At 42.6% G+C, this 25,549-nt stretch overlaps 1 protein-coding gene across 1 annotated transcript; it reads left to right on the top strand.

Annotated features, from left to right (window-relative positions):
* The first annotated feature begins 13,789 nt into the window (after nucleotides 1–13,789).
* Nucleotides 13,790–18,073, top strand: LOC135729310 (uncharacterized). The gene is made up of 2 exons (XM_065246856.2): nucleotides 13,790–14,257; nucleotides 14,400–18,073. The coding sequence occupies exons 1-2, from the start codon at nucleotides 13,790–13,792 to the stop codon at nucleotides 17,901–17,903; spliced, it is 3,972 nt and encodes a 1,323-aa protein (XP_065102928.2). The 3' UTR covers nucleotides 17,904–18,073.
* Nucleotides 18,074–25,549: the final 7,476 nt, after the last annotated feature.

The following is a 25,549-nucleotide window of genomic DNA, read 5'->3' as shown; positions in this document are numbered from 1 at the left end:
AGGATGTCGGAGGTGAGATCCGGACGAAGTTTCGGTCAGCTGATTTATTGGATGTGTCTGCTTGTCTGGGGCTGCTCGGAGAGCAGATGCGGGGCGGACGGACAGCGTCTGAGGAAGGACGTACAGAAGAAGTGAGCGGTTCATGCAACATGGATATGGAATGGCGCTGTGGCCAAGCTTAACCGACCTGAGAAGTGCTCCTATGAGGAAAGAGTTGGACCGAAGGGCCCGACTGGCAGTGTGTCCGGGAGAGAGAGGAGTAGAAGTGGGAGTTGATTTACTTTAAGAGGCACGTCATACTTTACAGACTACCCCGTAAAACCTCGCATGTTACAGGCCTCCAGAGGGACATCATCTAAAAGTGCGCGGCTCTCTGCCAAATGTTGTGGCGGTCAGGCGAGCACAGATTACATTCCTCAGCTCTCTACTTTGTACTGAATTAAATCGTTTGAAATAATGAATAATATCAGCATTCTGCTATTTAATTTCTTAATGTACAAAGGTCTGTATATTTGATATGATGTTTATTTAATATGATAAAAATATAGTGAAACATTTATTAATACAATTAGTGAAATTAATACATAATATAGTAAAAACTCACTGCTGAAGCCAACATTTGTTAGGACAAAAAAAATATTATTTTTTATTTGACGCAGATCTCTGATGAAATGGTTATAAACATATAGGTATACATACTTTCTTACTTAGTATTTTTGTCTAGATTCGGTGTAAATATCTAAAAATTCTTAAATTAAGAAAATAAGTCTAGTTTGTAGATAAAAACTATACAATTTTAGTGTATTTGTGCTTAAAACAAGTAAAATTATCTGCCAATGGGGTGAGAAAATTTGGCTTAAATAAAGTGTTTAAGAAAAAAGAAATCTTATTTTTTAGATTATTTTTCTCATCCCATTGGCAGATAATTGTGCTTGTTTAAGCAAAAATTCACTTACATTTGATATTTTTTTGTCTTAAAACTAGACTTTTTTCTTAGGTCATTTTGCTTATCAAGAAAAATCATTTTAATTTAAGAATTGGAATATATTTCTACTGAAAACAAGACAAAAATACTAAGTAAGAAAGTCATTTTTTGCAGTGCAGTGTGAACAGTACAGGTAATACAGTACTGTACACTTAAAAAACTAGCTGTCAATAGGGCAGTACCTTTTAAAAGACCCTAATATGTACTATTTAAGTACAGATGTGTATCCATTTGGTACCAGTATGTTCATTTAAGGTATTAATATGCACACATACGGTATAACAATTTTAAAAAAATGCACAGTTTAGACCACAATAAATTCCCTAACGTTGTAAAGAGTAAAACTATTTAACAATTTAAACAGCACACAAAGACATCACAAATGAGTAATTACAGCACTTTTGTCATTACAGTGTTGGTTTAAATATAACTTAATCAACGGAAATTATGACTTAAGTAATGTTTGACAATTAAATGATCGTCTCTCTGTATTTCTAGCGGACAGCGCATAATTTCAGACGCCCATCTTGTCTGAATTCCCGGAAACAGGGTGACAAGAGTCATAGCGTTCTAGGCAGGTGCCAATTTTTGCCCAACTTCTTAATCAAGTCTGTGATGTCAGGATCGCTTTGTCTCTCTCGTGTTAATTCAGTCGGTAATGGAAGCTGAAGTCGCAAATGTCCAACAGCTCGACGACACTGGTACAAGCCGTCAGAAATACGCACATATCAAAACAGCAACATGCATGAGGATGTGTGACAGTGAGCTCTCCAAGTCAAGGGCTGTGTTTATCTGGGCTGTTGATGGACAGTCAGTGGGTATTGTAATACAAAGTGTTTTTGCATACTTAATAAGTGTTATAGTTTCTGGACTTGTGTATGTATTACTGTATGTTCGAGTGTGTGAGAACAAAATAGGATCAAATCATAAACTTTGATAGTTTGAGGAATTCCCTGATGATAAAAGTCATGTGCAACGTGAGGATCAGTGAAAAATAACTGATTTAAAATGAATCATTCTTATCTAATTCTGCAACAATATTTTTAACAAAACTTTTTCTTTGATGTACAGTTGTGTAACTTAACCTGTATATTTAACAAATATATTATTAATTTGTCCCATTCAGCATTCAAAAACATTTGGTATGTGCCACTTGAAGTGTCCGGTGTACAGTGTGTGTAAGGGTTAAGTCCATGTACAGTGTAGTCTTAAAATAATATGTGTGTGCGTGTGTTGCAGCGGGGGTCCGGCAGACAGTGTGTAGGTACTTTAGTTTTACTGCTGCTCTGATTTCTATAGGGCCCAAGGGTGAAGGCCAATGTCACGGACATTTCACAAGCACAGCTGATTTATAGTGCAAGTCAGTGGCTTTTTTAAAACACAGCCAGACAAATCCATGCTTTCCCCCTTGCTTTTAGGGTTTACGGCCCCCTCCGAGCCTCACCTCGCTCCATCCCTGGCCCCACCATCAACACCCTACTGTTCGCATTAAACCCCTGTTAGTTTGCCCTATGGACCGCCTGTTTGGAAAACATAGTCCAATGCCCTGGAGTGAGTGCGTTCGTGCTAATCTTTTACCCCCTACACGTTTACAGATAACATGGGAACCGTTGATATCAGTCACGCGTGCCGCTACAAAAACGCAAGTGATACGTGCGCTTTGCGTACTTCGCGCATCCCCTCAAATTAAAAAGTGCTTTGCTGTGAGCGACTTGTGTCGGAATGATCTTTAGAGACGGGAAGCTATTAGATTATCTGTTAAAAAGATAAACACATGGGCCCTTTCATTAACCTAATGAAGACAAAGCACACCATAAGCTCTTAAGTCAATTAACAATATTTAAAAAAACAAAGAAGCAGGAATTGAATGAAATCAGGCATTACAGGTCCCAAAAGTAATCATCATGCAGAGAGAGACGGAGAGAGAGACGTCTCTCCAAGTCTAAACAAATGGTTTGATAGCCTGCGGTTCAAGCCGGTTGACATCTACCATCTAGCGTGAACTTTCCTCCTCCTCTGCTCTTCTATCTCATAGACCAACAAGCTTTCATTAATTATAATTAATTGCACGCGATCTCCAGCAAGCGTGAGCAGTGGAAACGGTGAGACGGAGAGAGAAGCCTCTTTAATCAGGGTGAGCTTGAACCTTTGCCCTCTTTTTCAGCTGTACTAACTGAGGTCTGGGCCTGTGTTTTTGAGGTTGTGGAGGGCTCAGTACAGGACCTATAAGAAGGCAGGTTGTGGTGATTCGTCTGCTGTGTAGCCAACAAGTATAAAAGAAAAAAATATAGATGGAAACAACAAAAAAGCTACTTTTTAATATTCAGCAAGTCTCTTTTTTGTAAAGTATTCAATTTATGTTGTTGTAAACGTAGATTAGGGAGGAGCCTAATCATCATCATTATGGACGTATATAAGGCAGGCTTCAGGCCTCTGGGTCCAGCTGCTATCTATCTATCTATCCATCTATCCATCTATCCATCTATCCATCTATCTATCTATCTATCTATCTATCTATCTATCTATCTATCTATCTATCTATCTATCTATCTATCTATCTATCCATCTGAGAGAGAGAGATTCTGCAGCCCAGTTGGTAGGGCCTATGTAGGAGCATTATCAAAATGCATGAACTGATAAAATGTAAAAGTAGCTTTGTGTCAGCTAAGCCAAACACATACGTGTAAATTTGCATAATGATCTATATATCCATTATGAGGTCACAGTGACAGAGTCAAGCACCCAAAAAACATGAACCTTGCAGACCTTAAAAACCCTCAAAATATCATCGAGTAACTTAAAGATCCTCATTTTCTCTTCCTCCTCGTTACATATGTCTTCCTCATGTACAAGCGTGACCTTTGACCTTTCCACCTGATTTATTTCCCGTGTCTGTCGTCATCATTGGTTCCTAGCTGCCGTTAGCACCCAATTAAACTTAAAGGTCTGCGAGAAGAATCCGACTGAAAAATTATTTGAGCCCCCTAATTATATAATTTCCACCTCTGCCTCACATAAATTCCAGCTACGTTTTTAATGGCCTTTAGTACTTGTTCAGCAACTTATAAATTTCAGCGATCCTTGGAAAAGAGAGCGAGGGGATGTGCTTTCTAGACGACTCCCGTCGTCGAGGAGACTCTGTAATGCTTTCTGCTGACCTTTGGGCGGTAAAGCAGATTTATTAGGCAGTCAACAGCGTTTTCCACTGCAGAAAGAGGGCAAGCGCGTCTCTCTCACCAAGATGTCATCGCTGTATATGAAATGATTTTAGTGTGGAAACTGTAAACTATTTAATAACGATGGCTGTGTAATATAGTGTCAAAATTACAATATAGAGCTTGATCAGGAATAGGCGCTGTGCTAAATAAAGATTTGGGACACACACAAGATTTAAGGTATTAATGTCAAATTTGTGGAAGCCATGTTATGTGCAATTTTTTTGTTTATTATGTAAATTATGATATGGTCCTGTTGTGATTGCAAATTTTTTTATTGATGTATTTCCTATTAAAACATGAAGTTTGGGTGGGACATATCAAAGTATAAAATAGCCAGATGTCAAAGCCTCAATTATTTTTGCTAGTCAGCTGCAGGTGGTATTGAGGGCAAAAGGGGAGAGAGCTTTAATCTTTTTTCTTACTTTGTAAATGTACATATCTGCTATATGGTACTGTAGTGAATGAATAAATACAGTATGCATTCACTGCATTAGATAAATTAGAGTTGCATTAGATTGTATACTGTAAAATGATCCCTGTAACAGCAAATATTACATTGTGACAGCTGTTGTCAATCAGTCTAATATTACAAGGTCTAATATTATTGATTCAGAACAGTCAAGCAATTACTCACTGAATTCTTTTTTTTTCAATTTGTAGGATGGATCAGATCAATCAAACGCACCACCATTCACCGTTCCCCCACCGCTCTCCACACACAAATACACTCCTATCTGGAAATTACCAGCCCGTTTATGGCTTCATATTTTCAATATAATGGGGGAGGAACAAAAGGCCGCTTTTGTGAAATAAGCCCAGGATAACAATAGCCGTCAGGGTGACAGGCGGGTCAGGGGGTCAGCAGACTGCAGAGCATGTTCAGTGGGGCGCTGGGTAATAGAGGACACCAGGGACAATCCTAAGCACTCGGCCATAAGAGCGAAAGAGAGAGAGAGAGAGAGAGAATCTGTATTTTAATAAGACAGACACACTCTGATCAGCACAAAAAAACAACAAGAGAAAAACAAAGAAACAGTTAAAGAATGAAATCAGTTACTAGCAGCAGCACATTCGGTAGATATAGTGAGTGTGTATGGGTGAACGTGTCCAGATTTTTGACATGCTTGTTCTACAAACACACTATTTATATTAATGTGTTTTAAATCTGAAACTGCTCAAAGCACGGTGTGATGAAACTGTTGCGTCAGATACAAAGAAAAATTTGCTGTTACAGGCGAGATCTCCAATAACATTCGTGTGGGTGGCTCGTTTGCTCATTCACTCATACTATCAATTTGCAGTGGCTATACACTGTATATCACACAATTGTCTGAGATTACACTGAAAATAGGATTCAATATCTTATACAGAATGTTGAGATTTTTCAAAGAAATGTTATGATGTAACGTAGCCTGTGCAAGAGATTGTTGTTTTTCTAGAGGTCACTAATGAAAATTTGACCTTGATAATGCCTTTATTTATAAAATTTTCATTTTGATTAATGCCTAGACAATCCTTCAACATTTCAAACCAAAGCTGCATTGTAATAATGTTGGTAAATACAGTTAACATAAAAAAATTGAGATATACATAAAAAATGTAATACACTCTAAAAATGTCTGGGTTATTTTTGACCCATAATGGGAAAATATTGAACAGAACACATGTTGGGTTTAAAATTAACCCATGCTGGGTTAAAATGACCAAATGATGGGGTATAATAACCCAGCAGTTGGGTTAAAACAACCCAGCATTGGGACAATTTTAACCAAGCAGTGTGTTCTGTCCAATATTTACCCATTATGAGTCAAAAATAACCCAGACATTTTTAGTGTGTTACATATAATTTTGTGGTAAAATAAAGTTTAAGTAAAGGTTTCAGAAAGTAGAAGGTGTAAATTACCATATATTTTATGATGACAATCTCTGTATGATTCAGGGGGCTTATAAATGTACTTTTATGGTAAAATAGCGTTAACGTGTTGCTTTTTATTTGTGACCTGGACCACAAAGGCGAAAATACATTGTGTTGGTTAAAATGATCTTTATGACAAAAATCATAAGTATATTATGTAAAGATCATGTTCCATAAAGATATTTTGTAAATTTCCTACCATATTTCCTACCATATTTATATATATATATATATATATATATATATATATATATATATATATATATATATATATATATATATATATATATATATATATATATATATATATATATATACACCATCATTGTGTTTTATGTGTGAATTGTGTTTATTTGTGTGAATGACACTGTACACCATCTCTGCACATATTGATAATCATCTTTGAAAAGGCCACTTGTGATAAACTTTGATTCAGCATGTGACCGTCCATTTTCCCACCTGTGTGGTGGTTAGCTGTATGTTATTAAAGGTGGGGTGCACAATTTTTGAAAAACGCTTTGGAAAAGGGAGTCAGGCCGAGTACCAAAACACACTTTTAGCCAATCAGCAGTTAGGTGCGTGTCTACTAACGGACATCGCTGCCTGGGTTGCGTATGTGTGGGGCGGGTCTATCAAAAGAAGGTCCAGATTCTGTTGGGATAGGGGGGTGTTTGTTTAGGTGACTTCAAATGTCAACATTGGCTTTCAGAGATCATGCACCCCGCCTTTAAGTACAAAGCAGATTTATACTGTACTGTACAAACTGTATATTCTATTCCCCTTACCTACCCCATTCCCTAACCCCAACCATCACAGAAACCATTCTTTTACTTCACATTTTCAAGATACATCATTCTGTTTGATTTATAAGCTTGTTTCCTCATGGGGACATCAAAATGTCCCAACAAGGTCACAAAAATACTGGTATTCCTATAATTACCAGGCACACACACACAAAACTTTGGTGTAATAAAAAATATTACAAATAGGCTACTGTATTGTTTAGTAATGGCATTATACTGTATGTATAATATCCGAAAACATCTATGCATCAATTGATCAACCAGTTCAAAAGAAATTATTTTTACAAATGCATCCAAATGTAGTTTGTAGTTAATGTGTGGATTTTAGTCCTCTTTTTTTGTTTTTACATGCCGCTTTTCTTCTTCACAAGTACTGTATATCTTTGACCAGTTCATATGAGGTCAATTTGATTCGCTTTGCAGCATGAGAGTGAGATATCGTAACTGTGTCTCAATGTTTTTCCTTTTCCTATCTTCTCCATTTTGATAACATTGATTAGACAAGGGGAAAAGAAGGGATAGAGAATGAGAGAGAGAGAGAGAGAGAGAGAGAGAGAGAGAGAGAGAGAGAGAGAGAGAGAGAGAGAGAGAGAGAGAGAGAGAGAGAGAGAGAGAGAGGTGTATATGCCGACATTCTATCACAGTAGACACATATTGACTGGCAGTCTGAAACTAGTCACTCACTCATCAGGCCTGGCTGGCCTGATTGAGTTGCCAGGAGAGCGTAAATGAGGCCTCCATCCACTGCGCTTTGAAATGAACTGCAATCTTTTTGGGCCTTGTTGTTTGGGCAGCTGTAGGAGAGAAAATGACACGGGGAGGGGTGGATGGAGAGAGATTTAAAACCCTAGAGGATGGAGGAGAATAAGTTTATTGAAAGAAAAGAGTGTGAGAAGAAAAAGGTCTTGTTTAAGGTTATTAAACAATTATTTTCACCATTTCATCACAAACGAGGCATATATGGTAAAAATATGGTAACTTCAATGGTCTTACCCAAATGACTGGGCCCTTTTTGTCTGTTTTTCTTTATTACTTGATTCAGGTCACCTATTTCAAACTTTATAGTAAAATTATAAGGATGGGGTTCTTGGTCTAGCCCATAGTTTAATAAACTGAGATGTCTTAGACAGTAAATGTGATCCGTGTTATCTAAATTGGATGGAGGTTTTCATAAAAATAAGAAACATTAAGCCCTCATCTAGCAATCCCAATGCTCTAAATAGGCATTGAGCATCTAAAATTATTTTTATTTGTATGATTTATAAGAGGTGTACCTTCCTAAATGCTTAACTAATACACAAAGGATGGTTGTCCATCCACTTGCACGTCTGATATTTTGGTTTCGGTTTTAAAACATGCAGGAATGAAAAAATAGAGTGCAAAACTTGCTTGATGTTAAAATAATTATTAAGAGAGATAAAGTTTGGCACCTGATTGATATTAAAAGAGTTATTGAAAGTGACAAGACTCAAAAACGATCTTCCTCGCGCTGACTGACACATCTGAAACATGTCTATGTTCTTTATGCTATACACTCTAAAAATGGCTGGGTTATTTTTGACTAATAATGGGTAAATATTGGACAGAACACATCGCTAGGTTAAAATGTACCCAATGCCGGGTTAAAAATGACCAAATGTTGGATTGTTGTTATGCAACCATGCAACCCATTCTCACTCCCCAGGCGTCAAAATCTGAAGCATGTTTAAACGCCTTCAGGGTCAGTATGAAGACGCGAAGGGTGCCCCTATGTGTCACTATATTGACGAAATGGGAACTCTATTGCTTTCATGCTAATCCCTCAGTGTCGGATATAGACGATAGGGCATCCCGGAAGGTGATGCAATCACTTTATGCGACGTCAACGTATGTGCCGATCGGCAGGATCATGCCGCTTCTGGACGTTAACTACTACTGTAAATTTTTGTTCCGAATGTTTAACCATTGTCGCTTGTAACCCCAACCCAACTCTAACCCTAACCCCAAGCCCAAGCGACAATGGTTTAAAAATCAGAAGACAAAAACTATAAACCAATACAGACATCTTAACCCAAACCCGAACTCTAACCCTAACCCCAAGCAAAAAAAATTATAATCAGAACACAAAAACTATAAACCAATACTTAAACTGACATCCAAACCAGAATTCTATCCCCAAGCTACAATGGTTTAAAAATTGGAAAAAAATGTAGTAGTTACTGTCCACAAGCGGTATGTACTGCCGATCGTCGCATACACTGACGTCGCTTAACGTGACGGCATCACCTTCCGGGATGCCGTTTTGTCTATATCTGACGCTGAGGAATTAGCATGAAAGCAACAGAGTTCCCATTTCGTCGATATAGTGACGCATAGGGGCACCCTTCGCGTCTTCATACTGATGCTGAAGGCATTTGAACATGCTTCAGATTTTGACCCCTTGGCAAGTGAGAAAGTGTTGCAACAAACCCCATTTTAGAGTGCAGATTCAACAAAACATTACATACAATTTTGTGATAAAGTTTAAGGAAAGGTTTCAGAAAGTTGAAGGTGTTAATTAGCATAATATTTATGATGATAATCTCTATATGATTCATGTTTTAACCCTACATTGGGGTATTTTTAACCCATGTGTTCTGTCCAATATTTACTCATTATGGGTCATTTTTAGAGTGTATGTTGAGTATGATTTCACTAATAATAAACATAGCATAAAACATATATATTTGTCCACAACCATGTTGATTAGAGTATTAAAAACGTGAAAAGTGTTAATTTAAAGTAAATTTAGAACAAATAAAAATGTGTGATTAATTTGCGATTAATCGCAAGTTAACTCATGACAATCATGCGATTAATGTAAATTAAATATTTTAATTGATTTACAGCCCTAAAAATTATACATGTATGTAATAAAACACAACTATGAACCGAAGGGATGAACCTAGCTGGGTTGTTTTAACCCATTGTTGGGTCAATTATAAACATTTTTGTATAAACAGTTTAACGCTAGGTTGAAAACGCTTAGGTTACTCACGTAACCCCGGTTCCCTGAAATAACGGGAACGAAGCATTGCGTCAGTTAGCTGACGCTATGGGGGAAACTCCTGTTTACTCCGTGACTGAAGCCTATTGGTTAACGTCTGTACAAAGTACAGACCAATGACGTTTGAACCCGCGCGCGGGAGGAACGCGTCCCTATATAAGCGCGGTTCAATCGTCAGGAGCTCATTATTATTCGACTGAAGCGCGCAGCCGAATAACACTCGCTGCGTAGACGTTTGTAGCACGGCAAGAGACGCAATGCTTCGTTCCCGTTATTTCAGGGAACCGGGGTTACGTGAGTAACCTAAGCGTTCCCTTTCAATACGGTTCACTTCGCATTGCGTCAGTTAGCTGACGCTATGGGGGAACGTAATCCCATCACGCCGTGCATACACAACGTACTGAAGTGCCTTACCGGAGAGACACTGCGTGTGGCCCTATACCCGGCATAGTCACAGCTTTAAAAGCAAATGTGTAAGCACCATATAAATTGTTGACACGCACACGGTGGGGTTTTAAACACACCAGGGGCACATAACATAGCACAAGACGGCGAGGTACGCGCCGCGGCTGTGCGAGATAAGTAAATTCAGAGTCACGTTGGTGAGCTCGCTGAGCGCACCGTGGTGTACACATAAAACGCATGAGCGTGCATGATTGAGCCGAGAGAACCTGCGCTCGTAGGGCAGGGACGTCTAAGCTGTACAATCTGACAACGTAGACGGCGAAGACCAGCCGGCCGCGTAGCAGATATTAAATATAGATATAGATACCCCTGTAGACCAAGTTCATGAAGAAGCCAAACTCGCACAGAGTGGGCTCTATATAGGACATAGCTCATAGAGGGGCGTGAGCCAGTGCGATGGTTTCAACGATCCATCTAAATAACCACTGTTAGCAACAGACATACGTAGTGAGTGATCTGCGAAGCTCACGAATCGGCCGATCTGACTATAATATGCGGCAGAACGGTTCGTAGCGTGGGATTATACAGATACCACAATAGTGTGAACCCCGGTGCACCCTCGAGCGCATCGGGATGCATATAGGTAGTATTATAGTGCACAGATCGGTGAGCTTTCCAAGCGCGCCGTAAATGTGTATTGACTATAAATTGCACGGGCACAGGTGAACACTTGAATACATCGTGAATGCATATAGATGAATCAGAGTGTTATAATGCACAGGCCGGCAAGATTCTCGAGCGCGCCGTCATGTGTTCTGATAATAAATTGTGCGCACACGGGTGAACTCTTCAGTGCACCGTGAATGCGTATAGATAAATCAGTGCACACAACGCGCCGTGAATGTGTACAGATATGATTGATGAACGTAACGGTGGGCACCCAACGCACCGTGAACGTACACAGATGAACAACAATGTATGTGTCACAAAGCATAACACAGCTGTGTATACAGGTGAGCTTTCCCAAGCGCATCTTATTGTATACCAAAATGTTATAGCGTGTACATGTGAGCTTCTCTAAGCGCACGGTGGACGCATATAATTAAAACCCATATCGTGCATACAGGTGAGCTAATGGGCGCACCTTTAATGCAACAAACCTCAGTAGTGCGCGAAGCAGGGATGTCGAAGCTGTAAACTGACAACGTGGACGGCGGGGACCAGCCGGCCGTGTCACAATTGTCAAATGAGAAACCTCTAAGACCATGCCCATGCTCTAAGACAAGTGAGCATAATTGTCACGGGAGGTGATAACGTCAACGATCCATAAATAGCCTGTATTGACAGGTGCTCTAGTGAGTGATCTGTGACGCAGATAAACAGCTGATCGTCTGATGTACGTCAGACGTATGTGTCATACAGGACCTTGGACAGTTCCAGAGCGCTGTGCCTCGGGCACCGTCCGCATCTGAGAAATGACAGGCTTATGAATAAAGTGAATGGCCAGCCGTAAAAGCATGGTTCGCTGTTACCGCCGCCGTCCGCATCTGAGAGATGACAGGCTTGTGAATTAAATGAATGGTCGGTCGTAAAAGCGTGGTTCGCTGTTATCACGGCCACATAGATATAGGTAGGGGAGAGAGCCGCCGTGCCTCTGTAGTGAGGAGAAAAGTGTTCCACCGGCGATTCGCGGGGGGTTTTGACTTTCAAATGTCACTAGACAGAATGGATCAGACTTTGCATAAGGACGCCTCGTGAAAGGGGTCCTAGCAGCTTGTGTCAATGTGTCATAAGGCACGTAATGTAGGTCGTGTCCCACGGATGCCATCTCCACACGCCCATCGTAATGGGTTAATATTGGTAGTTTAAGCATGAGATGCGTATCACTCTGATTGAACATAGCTTATAAAGCGATGCAATGAGTTTATAAAGGAGATGACTCGTCAGCTTGTTCAGGGGGCGAGATCTCAGTCTGGTTCGGTAAATAATGAAACCACCGTAGATTGCCCGACCGCATTATCACAATAACACGGTCGAGAGTGCTGCAGTGCTAAATCATCCTCATAATGTACCGTATTCACAGTACAAGGTGATTTATATGAGACAAACGGCGTTCCACGCGCCGAAGGCTGATTGCCGTCGTAAAGCGTGTTCAACCCACAGCAAATGCTGGGCTAGCTCGTAATGACAGCACTTCATGCAGCCGTGTGTAACTTAAGCAAGCTTCCCGGCCGTCAGCTCGGGGCGGGACCTTTGCTTAGTCAAACTGAAGTGGACTTATGAACAGAATGCCACGTTCTCTTTCAAACATTCGCTCGGTATCTCACTATGGGAACGCCTCTGGCGTGACAGATCATGGAAGCACCAATCACACCACGTCTGTCGGTTGACAGACCAATCACGGCAGTGATGCTGGAGTCCCGCCTCCCCACCTTAAATATCACTGCCTTTGGTACCTTACTTCATTCTCGATCTCTTCCCCGTGAAGATCTTTTTTTTGGGAGCTATCCGTCAGCAGGCACTGTAGGAAATAGCTGTTTAACGGTTCTAGGACGAGCTGTCAAGGTACGTCGTTGAGCGCAGCTGTTTTTTCTTACGGGCGATTTTTCACTGTCACGGTGAATTCTGCTGCGGTATTGGACATCGATTGTACTAAGTAACACGTTGTGGTGAACTTAGAATGGCTAGTACTTCAAAGGCTAGTTCTTCGGACGACGGGGCAAAAGCGGCGACCCCGCGTCCATGTGCGTGTGGATCGATGATCTCGGCCAGAGATTCTCACCCCTTATGCATCGTCTGCTTGGGGGTGAAACACGCGCAAGCGGCCCACGCTAACCCGGAATGCTGCCCGCACTGCTCTCGCTTCCCGTCAAGGGTGCTAGAGAGAAGGGTGCGAGTAGCGGCCGCTAACAAAGGAGACCCCTGTCTTTCCCAGTCAGTCACGGGAGAGACTAAGAAGCCCCCGGAGTCAGACAACTGGGGCGACATGATGGATGAACTCTCCTCTGACCTACCTCCCCTTTTTGGGTCTCTGCCAGACGATGGAGAAGAGGAGGACGATTACGACGACGAAACGATCGCTCGCTTGTTAGAGGAGGGTGAAGAGGATGAGGATGATGCCATCCTCCCACCGAATCCTTCCCGACCGGACAGCGCGTTAAGCGAAGGGTCCCCCCCCCGGCCCAAGCGGAGTTCGACCTGCTCGAAGTATGTCGAAGAGCGGCGGAGAAACTTAGTATTGACTGGCCGTCTCAACAGACAGAGCAGGGAGCAGAAAGGGACCTTTATGACGGGAAAAGGCTACCGTCGCGAGCCCCGGCGGCGAAGCAACTTATTCCAGCGGTCCCGGCATGCATCTCGGAAATGAAACGATTCTGGGATAAACCATTCTCACACAGGGTCCCTGTTAAAGGGTTTTCGAGGTTGGATGTCGGGAATATGGAGGAGTTAGGATTATCAAACCCCCCTCCCGTGGAGCCGTCGGTGGCGAATCATTTGAATCCCAGCCGCAGAGCGGCTCTGTCCTCGGCTTCAACCTCTCTACCGGGTCGTACTGAGCGCCTAACAGCCTCAGTTTTTCAGAAGATCTACCGTTCCTCAGCCCTGGCGGTGCGGGCTCTTAATGCCACTTCTCTTATCACTGCTTATCAGGCAGAACTCATGGAGGAGTTAGGAAAGCAGATGGACGCCGGCGCTGTTAACCCAGGTCTCTGGGAGGAGGTGTGTGTTATTTCAGATCTTAATCTGAGAACGTCTCGGGGCGCAGTCCAGAGCTGTGGCCGTAGCATGGGCCTGGCGGTGGCAGGGGAGCGAGCTCTTTGGCTGGGACTGTCGGGACTGTCAGATAGAGAAAAACTGGACTTCCTGGACGCCCCGGTTGAGCCCAAAGCCCTCTTCGGAGCTTCGGTCGCGGCTATGAGGCAGCGGTGTGACTTAAAGAAACAGGAGGGGGAAGCTTTTCAAACATGCCTTCCCCGGAGGCATACCGCTAGGGCCCCTCCGCCGGCTAGACCCAGTTTTGATGTCCCTCACCGGGGTGGCCAGGTAGCATTTAGAGGTCACAGCCATAGACCTGCACAGCCTCAACAGGCAGAACCGCAGTCAAAGCCCGCTCCGCCGAGGGGAAAACCGTCTTATGCAGCGGCTGCGGCTAGACACCGGCCGGCTAACCCTCAGGGCGGCAAGAAACGACGGGCAACCTAACATTTCCCGCACAGGACGACGGGATGAACGGCAGCACTCACGGAGTCTCTGTCACGTTCCTCCCCTCAGAAAGGTTATTTTCTCCCCCTCCCACCAAGAGAAGGTGTGGGAATCGGGAATGGTTCAACGAAACAGGTTTGTGTTCAACCAGGTCAAGCGCGAGTTCGGCACCAGTTCCCCCAGTGCCCCGCTTAAGAAATTCCCTTCCTCCACCCACGGGGTTGAAACGGAGGACAGAGGACAGTTTGCACAAACACAAGTGTGGTGTGAGTTTAATAAAATCAGTCCCTGTGCATCCAGGCAATGCGCCGAGGGCACAGCAATGTTCAAATATAAAAATAAAAAGTCATATAAAAATAAAGACACAAATGACAATGAATCTGTCTGTTTCGGAGCTGCAATCCCCAGCTCTCCCACTAGATGGCGCCACCGCGCCACTGGTGAACGGGAGTTTCAGCGGCCCCCTTGCTGTTCAGTCGGCGAATTGGCGCGCATGCGCAGTACACCCCTGGGTTTTGTCCACGATAAAAAGGGGTTACCGGCTGCAATTTGCTGTAAAACCACCACGTTTCAGCAAAATTCTAATGTCAACAGCAGAAGGGGCCTCGGCTCAGGTTTTAGAAGAGGAAATAAACTCTTTATTGAGCAAAAGAGCCATTCGGGTGGTACCACCGGAGCACAGCCATCAGGGGTTTTACTCCCGGTATTTTCTCATCCCGAAACGAGGGGGGGGTCTCCGTCCCATCTTAGATTTGCGGAGCCTCAACAAACACCTCAGGACGTACAAGTTCAAAATGCTCACACTCAAAACACTGTGTCAATTTATTCGTCCAAACGACTGGTGTACATCAGTAGATCTGAAGGACGCTTACTTTCACATAAGCATTTACCCAGCGCACAGAAAATTTCTCAGGTTTGCCTATCAAGGCACAGCCTACGAGTTTTTGACGGTTCCATTCGGGCTCTCTTTAGCACCGAGGGTGTTCAGCAAATGTGTCGAGGCAGCGCTCACGCCGTTAAGAGTAGCGGGTCTCAGAGTGACAGCTTATTTAGACGATTTGCTCCTTTGTGCCCCGTCACGAGTACAGGCGGAGAGGGATACGGAAAAGCTCGTGTCTCATTTAGTGAATTTAGGCTTCAACATAAACGAGGCAAAGAGCTGCTTAGTACCCACACAAGAGATAATTTACTTAGGGCTCAGACTGAACTCAGCCCGGTATCTGGCTTTTCTATCGGAGGAACGAATCAAATCGATTCGCGGTTGCCTTGCCCTATTTCAGAAGGGGAACAAGGTGTCATTCAGACTGTGTTTACGCCTCCTGGGGCTTATGGCCTCTACGATATCAGTCGTTCCGCTGGGATTGCTGCGAATGAGGGAGTTTCAGCACTGGATAGCGGCGCAGCGCTTGTGCCCGAAACGTCACCTCAACCGCAGGGTGGTAGTGTCGTCACAGTGCATGGATGCCCTCCGTTACTGGAGACAACGCTCTTTTCTCGAGTCGGGAACCCCGTTAGGGACGGTCTCACAGAGGAAAGTGGTGACGACGGACGCATCTCTGTGGGGTTGGGGTGCAGTGTACGAGGGCAGAGCAATAAATGGAAAATGGCCCGACACGCTCCAGAGCGCGCACATCAACTTTCTGGAACTATTAACAGTTTACCTTGCACTAAAACATTTTGTGCGGTTCCTAAGAAACCACCACGTTCTGATCAGATCGGACAACACAACGGCGGTGGCATACATAAATCGCCAGGGGGGCACTCGGTCTCCTCAGCTTCATTATCTAGCACAGAAGCTGATCGTTTGGGGGACGAAGCATTTTCGTTCACTACGGGCGACACATGTCCCAGGGATATTGAATGCGGGGGCGGACCTTCTGTCCAGAGGGAATCCCCTGTACGGGGAATGGACTCTCCACCCGGAGGTGGTGAGTCAGCTGTGGCTGAGGTTCGGCCGAGCTGCCGTAGATCTCTTCGCCTCGCACGAAAACACTCATTGCCCTCTATACTTCTCTCTAGCAAGAGAAGGTGCACCTATGGGTGTGGATGCTCTAGCACACCCGTGGCCAAAAGCTCTGTTGTACGCGTTCCCCCCACTGAGCCTGATTGTGCCAACTCTAAGAAGGATAAGAGAGCACGGACATTCGGTAATTCTGATCGCTCCACGCTGGCCAGGCAGGATCTGGCTGGCGGAGATAATGCAGTTGCTATGCGACCAGCCGTGGCCTCTCCCGCTGCGCAGGGACCTTCTGTCACAAGCGCGAGGAGAGATTTTCCATCCTGCCCCAGACAAAATAGCTCTTTGGGCTTGGCACGTGAAAGGTTAAACTTAAGTGCCACCGGATTGTCGCCGGCGGTTATTGAGACGATTCAGAGCGCACGGGCGGCGTCAACGCGCTCTGTGTATGATAAGAAATGGAACGTTTTTGAGCGCTGGTGCGCTCTCAGGAATACGGTTCCTTTTATTTGCTCGTTGGCAGAAGTGTTGTGTTTCCTGCAAGATCTTTTAGACAAGGGCAGATCTTTTTCTACGATAAAGGTATACCTAGCCGCAATTTCGGCGTGTCATGTGGGTTTCGACCGGAATACGGTTGGTCAGCACCCGTTAATAAGCAGGTTTATGAGAGGTGCAAGGCGTTTGAAAAGGGTTGTGAAGCCCTTGATTCCGCCGTGGGACCTATCCGTGGTTCTGAATGCATTATCTCAGCCCCCTTTCGAGCCTTTAGAGGATATTGATTTAAAGTTCCTTTCGCTAAAGGTGACTTTATTGTTGGCTCTCTCAACGGCAAAGCGTGTTAGTGAACTTCATGCTTTGTCTGTTCATAGCTCTTGTATGGTGTTTGCTACAGATCTCTCTAGAGTGACTTTTAAAACAAATCCAGCGTTTATACCTAAAGTGAGCGAGTCAGCTCTCGCGTGTAAACAAGTGGATTTAATGGCTTTTCACCCGCCGCCTTTTTCCTCACCAGAAGAAGAGCGACTTCATTGCTTGTGCCCAGTTCGTGCATTAAGTTGCTATGTGAACAGAACTAGGGCGATAAGGAAGAATAATCAGCTATTTGTTTCATGGGCTGACACTCACAAAGGGAAACCTATTTCTCGTCAGCGCTTGTCTCACTGGGTGGTAGAAGCTATTATATTAAGTTATAATAGCAGAGGTCTTACTCCCCCAGCGGGGTTGAGAGCTCATTCTACCAGAGGTATGGCCACTTCTTGGGCACTTTTTAAAGGTGTCTCAGTTCAGGACATATGTGCGGCAGCAAGTTGGGCTTCGCCTCACACGTTTGTTCGATTTTATAGACTAGACGTCACAGAGCCATCGCTGGCTCATTCTGTCTTAAGTGTGTAAAATTTGGCCATAATATGAGTATGCTATTAGGAAGGTAGCTGCTCAAATGACTTTAAGTTAAGTTGCATAATCACGGGTTGGTTGACAAGCCTGCTTCGGACAGCATATCTGCAATACGGGAGTTGTCTATATCCCATAGTGAGATACCGAGCGAATGTTTGAAAGAGAACGTTAGGTTACTTACGTAACCCCGGTTCTCTGATAACATGAGTGAGGTATCTCACCACACCACCCTCCTTGCAGTAGCTACACGGAGAAGAGATATGCTGAGAATGAAGTAAGGTACCAAAGGCAGTGATATTTAAGGTGGGGAGGCGGGACTCCAGCATCACTGCCGTGATTGGTCTGTCAACCGACAGACGTGGTGTGATTGGTGCTTCCATGATCTGTCACGCCAGAGGCGTTCCCATAGTGAGATACCTCACTCATGTTATCAGAGAACCGGGGTTACGTAAGTAACCTAACGATATTCAGCTTTCTGAGGCTCGTTAGAGGGGTACGTGTGCCCGTCTTAAACGAGATGCCGCGCGCGTCTGACTGTCCGCGCGCTTTAAGCTTTGAAACTTATTGTGGCGGGTAGCAAGCTCACTTGAGGTTGATATTACCCTTAATATCTCCGAGTATTGGAGCGGAGGTGTGAGCGTCTTCGGATCCGCTAATATAAATCAGCTATATGGCCGAAAAACGTCATAAACCGCTTTGCTGTAAGCCTTTGAGTGGCCGTCCGGAGAGGGCGCGATTCAAACGCTTGGAGCCATGCAAAAGTCTGAGGCTGTCCTTCCTCTAGGAAGAGAGAATAACAGCCGTAAGACCGTGCTCGTTTGCGCCATCAGCATCGTAGCGGAGAAACTGAGGTGGGCTGCGAGCGAATTTGGCAGAAAGGTGTTAGAGACACCGTACAGTCGTGGGGTGTCAATACACAGTATATGGCCAAACCGGGGTCTTTTCGGCTAGCGTCGATAGAATTATGGACAGCGGACCGTGTGTGCGTATTACTGATTGCTTGTCAGTAAGGCGATAAAGTGTTTAGAGACACCGTACAACCGTGGGTGTCAATACACAGTATAGTAAGCACGGAAATTACTCTTTTTAGAGGAATTAAATACCGTTCGCCACTATAGTGAGGTCGCATAGCCGACAGTATTACACAGTATGTTTGGATAAACAGCACACAGAAAACATTACAGGGCAGTCCAGCCGAGGCGCGACATAACCCCTTTTCTCCCAGACAGTTTCGTTCTCTGTTGATGCAGCTGTGCTGCGGAGACCAGAGCTCAGCCGTTCAGGTGCACAAGCCTCAGTAGTGACGGTGACCGAACGGCTCACGGAGCAGAGCAGTATGTCTAGGTGGTTTAATGTCAGACTGAACCCATCGCAGAGAGGAAGTCTGCCGTGAGGCCCGCGGTTTTGCCGTTTATTAAAAGGGCAGAAAAACCGGGTATATATATATAAGAATGTACCAATATTCAGCGCACTGATATAGGACGGGACTGAATAAAGGGAGGTATTCGGGCCTCAGTATATTATAAACAAATTCGTTCTGCCTCTGATTCCGTCTAAACCAGAGAGAAATTACCAGGCAGACGAAAAATGAGCTATCTGAAGTGAGATCGGCTCAGGCCAGTAAAGCTCTATAATAAGTGTTTTAGCGCTCCAATAGAGGCGTGTCCGCCTTATCGAGCAGACGAATGAGATCGTGCCGCTCCAGGAGGGGAGGGGCATGAAGCTCTCTTATAATGAGTGTTCTTGGTGCTCCAATAGCGGCGAATCGGCCCTATCGAGCAGACGAATGAGATCGCGCCGCTCCAGAGGGGAGGGGCATGAAGCTCTGTAATCGTTGAACACTGGACAGCTGCATTTAGAGGCAGCGAGCCGTAATACCGCGTGCTAGCTAAGCCGTTAAGAGACCTCACCACTGTGGGGAAAGGGGCGAGGGACTCCGCGAGCGTGGAGCACGAGTGGCTGTGCTATGACAGAGACAGGGGCAGACCGCCCGTCTTTGCTTGTCGTATGCATCTATCCAGGTCTACGGTTCCCCGCTTGTTCATCTCAACAAGAGAGGAACGGCAGAGGGGAGCAGCAACACAGACAGAACAGCCATGCGTCGTGACGGTATCACCCGATGCACTCGGGGGATTAATATATGTGCCAGAGATCTCGCCACTGAATTTGAGAGGAGCGAAGGGACTCTGTAAGCATGAACGGTTGCGGTGTGACAGAACACAGGGGGGGTTAGTCCGTGTGTGCTTGTCTATGCATCCATCTAGTCTCATGGCTCGCCGTGTGTTCATCCCGGCGAGAGAGGAACAGCAGGGGGAGCACGAAACATGGATAAGACAACCAAAGCATAAGCGCGGTCCCGGCGTGGGAGGTGCCAGACCGGTAACGCGCTCGGAGGAAATTCATAGCAGAGAGGCTCACCGAGCCGCTGTGCTGGACGCTATTACAACAGCGCCTGCTCTTTTAGCTTATAGCTTTATATTAAAAATATTGATCTTACCGGGCGGCCGCAGGGGAGACCTCGTCAGGCGTGTCCGCTGCACAGGGCTCGTACCACGGCAAGCGAAGGCTATCTTCGGTTCTCGGCCGGAAAGCGGCAGGGGAAGACGCTAGACCTGGACTCTGCTATCTTCGGTTCTCAGCCGGAAAACGGCAGGGGAAGACGCTAGGCCTGGACTCCGCTGCAGGGCTTTTGTCAACGGCGAGGTAAGGCTTCTTCTTTTCTTCGGAGCAGCGAGAGGTTCGCGCTGAAGGAGAAAATAATGAGCTCCTGACGATTGAACCGCGCTTATATAGGGACGCGTTCCTCCCGCGCGCGGGTTCAAACGTCATTGGTCTGTACTTTGTACAGACGTTAACCAATAGGCTTCAGTCACGGAGTAAACAGGAGTTTCCCCCATAGCGTCAGCTAACTGACGCAATGCGAAGTGAACCGTTTTGAAAGGGAACTAAAATTTTTACAACAATATTAACAACATTCTTAGAGTGTTCCTGTCTACAGTTCAATTTATGCATATGTCTTCAGATGAAAAGTTTTTTAAACATCATGAGAAACATCATGTGACAGTACAGTAGTGTATATAAATGATGTATAGACATTCATATTTAAAAATACAGAACAAAATGTTATATTTGCTTTCCAAAATGTCCCATCATGTCTATCAAAGTGTTTCTTTTTTATTGAATTTCTATGAGGTAAATGGGTTGGTGTTAAGTCAATCAGTTCCAGATTCACTTTTCATTTATTTATTTATTTTGGGCCGGTCCTCTCAAGCAGTCTGCTTTAATAATACTCCCATCAGCAGATGCATTCAGTGGAGATTTCCAATTTATTTCTAATCAAGCTTTATCTAATATTCTCCAGACAGGCAATTAAAATTTCTGAGTACACTGAAAAGCCATTGCTCACTTTTTATTTTCTCCCAGTGTTCATTTAAAGTGTTATTTCATTAAAAACGCTCTCGTTGATGAGTTTGGTGCTATTTGCCGGCACATTTAATTACTATTTTCAGCATCCTCTGCTGTTGAGGACCATATCAGACACTTTTGCCTTCTCCCCATTTAAAATATCTTTATGAGACAGCGTACAGGGTCAGAACTCTTCTTTAATTACTCAGATACACCGACACCAAAAAATGAATCTTCACAACAATCGGTTCCGTCAGCATGCTTCAGCGTCATTGTCGAGACCAATGGGTGTAATTAAAGAAATCTCTGTCTATGTGCTGTGTATCAACTGTAATCTTCTCCTTACAAGGACTTCCACTGCAAATTTTATCACTAGCAGTACCTGTAGTTTATAGTAGGTCTTATAGAAACCACACTCTCTGCTCAGATAGCAAGAAACAGGAGGGATGTAATTGGAAAGGCTGAATATGTCATTAGACGTTATAATGAGATTCTTCTAGTGAAACATTGTGGCGCTAAGGAAGTTACAGCTTGACTTTAGAGTGCCATAAACAAGCAGTTGTGTGTGCATGGCCATCTCGCATACATAATGTTTTATTAGATTCATCATTTGTTCTTGGTGAGGTTGAAGATCAGCCCATCTAATATGGAGAGATGAGATGATTTTAGCACTGTCTTGGCATTAAAATTTTGTTTGAATGTCTGCTGCTTCTAGTCCGTCAGGTGTAGGTTAGCGCAGTTTGAAACCCAAAACAGGTCTGTGGTTTTGCTGGTGTGGTTATGGTCTTGTTTGGTAGTTTGTATGTTTTACAATGTCATGTTATTTGCATTGTGGGGCTATCAAACTAATTTAGAAGGTCCATACTTTTTACTATTTAGGTATTTTTTTATTTAGTTATACTACATTGAAAACAATCTTAACCCCCACCCCCATAGACATTGAAAGGATATGTCCTCAAAATCTATTTTAATGGTCAGTTTAAATCAATATTGATTCGTATATTAATAACTTTGCTCTCTTCTTAATTCTGAATACAGTATGTGGTTATATTCTTGGAATCTTAATGTAACTCTTTCAAGTAAAATTAAAATGTGAACGACTAAAAACAGATGTTAACAAGTTGCTTAGCTTGTTTAGTGCTGCTAATATTCATCCAGCTACTGCATGTCTGACTCATTGATATGACGATAATGTGCACGATCCAGTACACAACCTCAATATCATCAATATGAGACGTGAGGAGATCTGTGAAGCAGAAACCTCTCAATTTGCTGCCTCTCGACAATCTAAAGTAGACCATTAAACACTGTGAAAAGAGCTTTTCAGAAGTGACAGCAATTCGTAGGATAACCCAAAAGGCTAATTCACTATATTTTCCTTGAAAGTTTGGGATTTATGATGTCAAATGGATTTCTCAGTGGTTTTTAGGAATGTTTGTTGATACCAATATGCTATATAAGGGCTATAAAATGTCAAATGGTTGAGATATGACTATGGTTAGTACACGCCCACATTTTAGGAATTTAGCTTGTTTATCGTGTCCCCCAAAGTTAGATAAGTCCATACATACCTTTCTTATCTCTGTGCGGGCTGTTACTCTGTCTGACGCAGCACCTGCTAGCTTTGCTTAGCACAAAGACTGGAAGTGAATGGCTCCAGCTAGCAAACTGCTCCCAATAAGTGACAAAATAACGCAAACATTTTCCTATTTATGTGTTGTGATTTGTATCGTCACACCATGTACAAATAACAAAGTCATGTGAGACACAGCCATCTTTTGACAGTATACATACTGGGAACTATATTCTCAGAAGACGAAGCACTGATACTTTGGCGGAGTGATTTGCTCGAAGCACCCGAGAAGCCCCCTGGTGAGGAGCAGAGAGTTCGGTCAGATTTGTGCAAATCACTCCGTCCAAGTAGCAGTGCTTTGTCTTCAGAAAATATAGTTCCCAGTATGTGTACGGTTAAAAGATGGTTGTGTCTCATATGACCTTGTTATTTGTACACGGTGTGACAATACAAATCACAACACATAAATAGGAAAATGTTTGCGTTATTTTTTCACTTGCAGTATGCTAGCTGGAGCCATGCATTTCCAGTCTTTATGCTAAGCTAAGTTAGCGGGGGCTGCGTCAGACAGAGTTACAGCACGCACAGAGATGAAAAAGGTATGTATGGACTTATATAACTTTGGGGGATACGGTGAATAAGCTAAATTCCCAAAATGTGGGCGTGTTCCTTTAATGTTGTGGGACAAAGCAAAAAGTCCCTTCAAATAGCCTAATGTTACACTGTAAAAAAATCTTTTCGCACTTACATTTTTAAGTTTAATCAACTTGGATTTACAAGTCATTTTAACTTTATTTACTAGTGATTAGTAACTTAATAAATTAAGTTGAATTTGTTTTAGTTACCGGTATGTCACCTTTATTTTATAAGTTACAGCAACTCATCACTTGTCAATATAGTTGACATGACTTGTAAATCCTAGTTGATTTAACTTTAAAACATGGAAATGCAAAAAAAATTTTACAGTGTAAACACAGTTCATATTTCCTAATAATTCAAAACCTTTTAGTTGATTTTTTTTCAAGTAATCCTTAAGCTTATTTATTTTCTGGATCAATTGTGTTTTGTTAGGTTTTTAGGTAAACTTTGCAGGACAGTGGCCCTTCAGGAACTGGATTAAACACCTCTGGCCCATTTTGAAGGTAAATAATCAAAAAAGGTCAATTTTGAGGTGCACTATTCTTTTAGGACATGTAGCAAAATCAAAAAGAGAATACACTTGGGCAGTCATTCTCTTTTATGAGGACCAAGTCTAAAATTTCCGGTTTTATTTTTTTATTTTGAAATAATATTTTGGGGATAGTTGCAACAATGTCAATGTGATGTATCCGATCTGTGTCAATTGGTGTAACTAGTTTTTTTAAAATGAAAATATAAATATATTCATAAAAAATGTGGAATAAAATATATTCATCTAGTTTAGTGTAATATGATTTTATACATACATTTTTAAATCATTTGTCAAAGATTATTTATAAAACAGAGCTGTTTTTAGGATATGTCAAATATTACAAAACACATTAAAATTTACATTTAGAAATAACTAATAAAATGATTTTTTTTATGATTTTTTGATGATTACGCTTACATGCCATCAATTATCTTGATAAAATATTTACTATTTATCATTCTTTGACGCAATTGGCGGTTACACCATTTGACATTTTTAGGTTTATTCAGTCTTAACTTTCATAAAAGTGGTGCAAATGTACTTTTTTATTGCATAAAATTAACATAAATGCATTTGCATTGAAATAAACAGGTTTTTAATCAAGATGTTTTTGTTACTGACCCATATACCATGCAAGTTCTGCCAATAATGACAGACAAGTCTACAAAGCTTTGCAGTACAAATGTATGAGGGAGTGAGTTTGCATGGTGCAATACCTGCCATATTTCTCCTTGGGTACCACAATGACAAAAAACACACAGCCACAGGTAAACATTGAGTATTTTAAAACTCATTATTACAGACCGAGGCATTCTAGATAGAGGTCATTCTGACTGCTGATATGTAGAATTAGATGGTATTAACGGCCTCTGTGATTAGTTTGCCGATAAAGCACTCACTTCTGTTCAAGCCAGATGAGCGTACAGTTCTAATGCAGTATTGATTTAAACGTTTACCTTTAAACGTGTGCATGAACAAAATTGTTAATGAACCGACATGAATAGCAAAAATTGGCTAAATCAGATCTAAAATTAGCTTTGTTTAATTTGTTGAGCATTGAACAGAAATGAAGTTTCATCTTTATACATTTTGTCAATTAATTTTAATTTTATTTTATTGTAAAAATGTTGCTAAAATAAATCTTAATCTGTGCTTTACATGGCAGAGAAAGCTCATCTTAAAACACAAAAAATGTGTGTAGCAGAAACAAACTTTGGATGCTGGAATTGTTAGACAGCTCCAGTTTCAGTGATAGAGTTAAGAAAGAAAATCAATTAGTTTTAAGGAAAATAATAAAACTTAAATTAGTCCCTTTGCTCAAACTTAAGTTTATAACGTCTGAATTTAAATCTGGGTTTTTCCACTGGTAAAAAGTACAACAGTGCATGGCTTACCAATAAACAATTTGATATTTGGCTAAATAGCACATACTTTATGCAGGACTGTCATGATGATTATTTACTTATTTTATTACAAAATAATCAATGTACTCCG

The sequence above is a fragment of the Paramisgurnus dabryanus genome, chromosome 11 (genome assembly GCF_030506205.2).
Source record: "Paramisgurnus dabryanus chromosome 11, PD_genome_1.1, whole genome shotgun sequence".
NCBI lineage: Eukaryota > Metazoa > Chordata > Actinopteri > Cypriniformes > Cobitidae > Paramisgurnus > Paramisgurnus dabryanus.
Note: the sequence above shows the minus strand (reverse complement) of the source record. Positions and strands in the feature narration are given on the sequence as shown.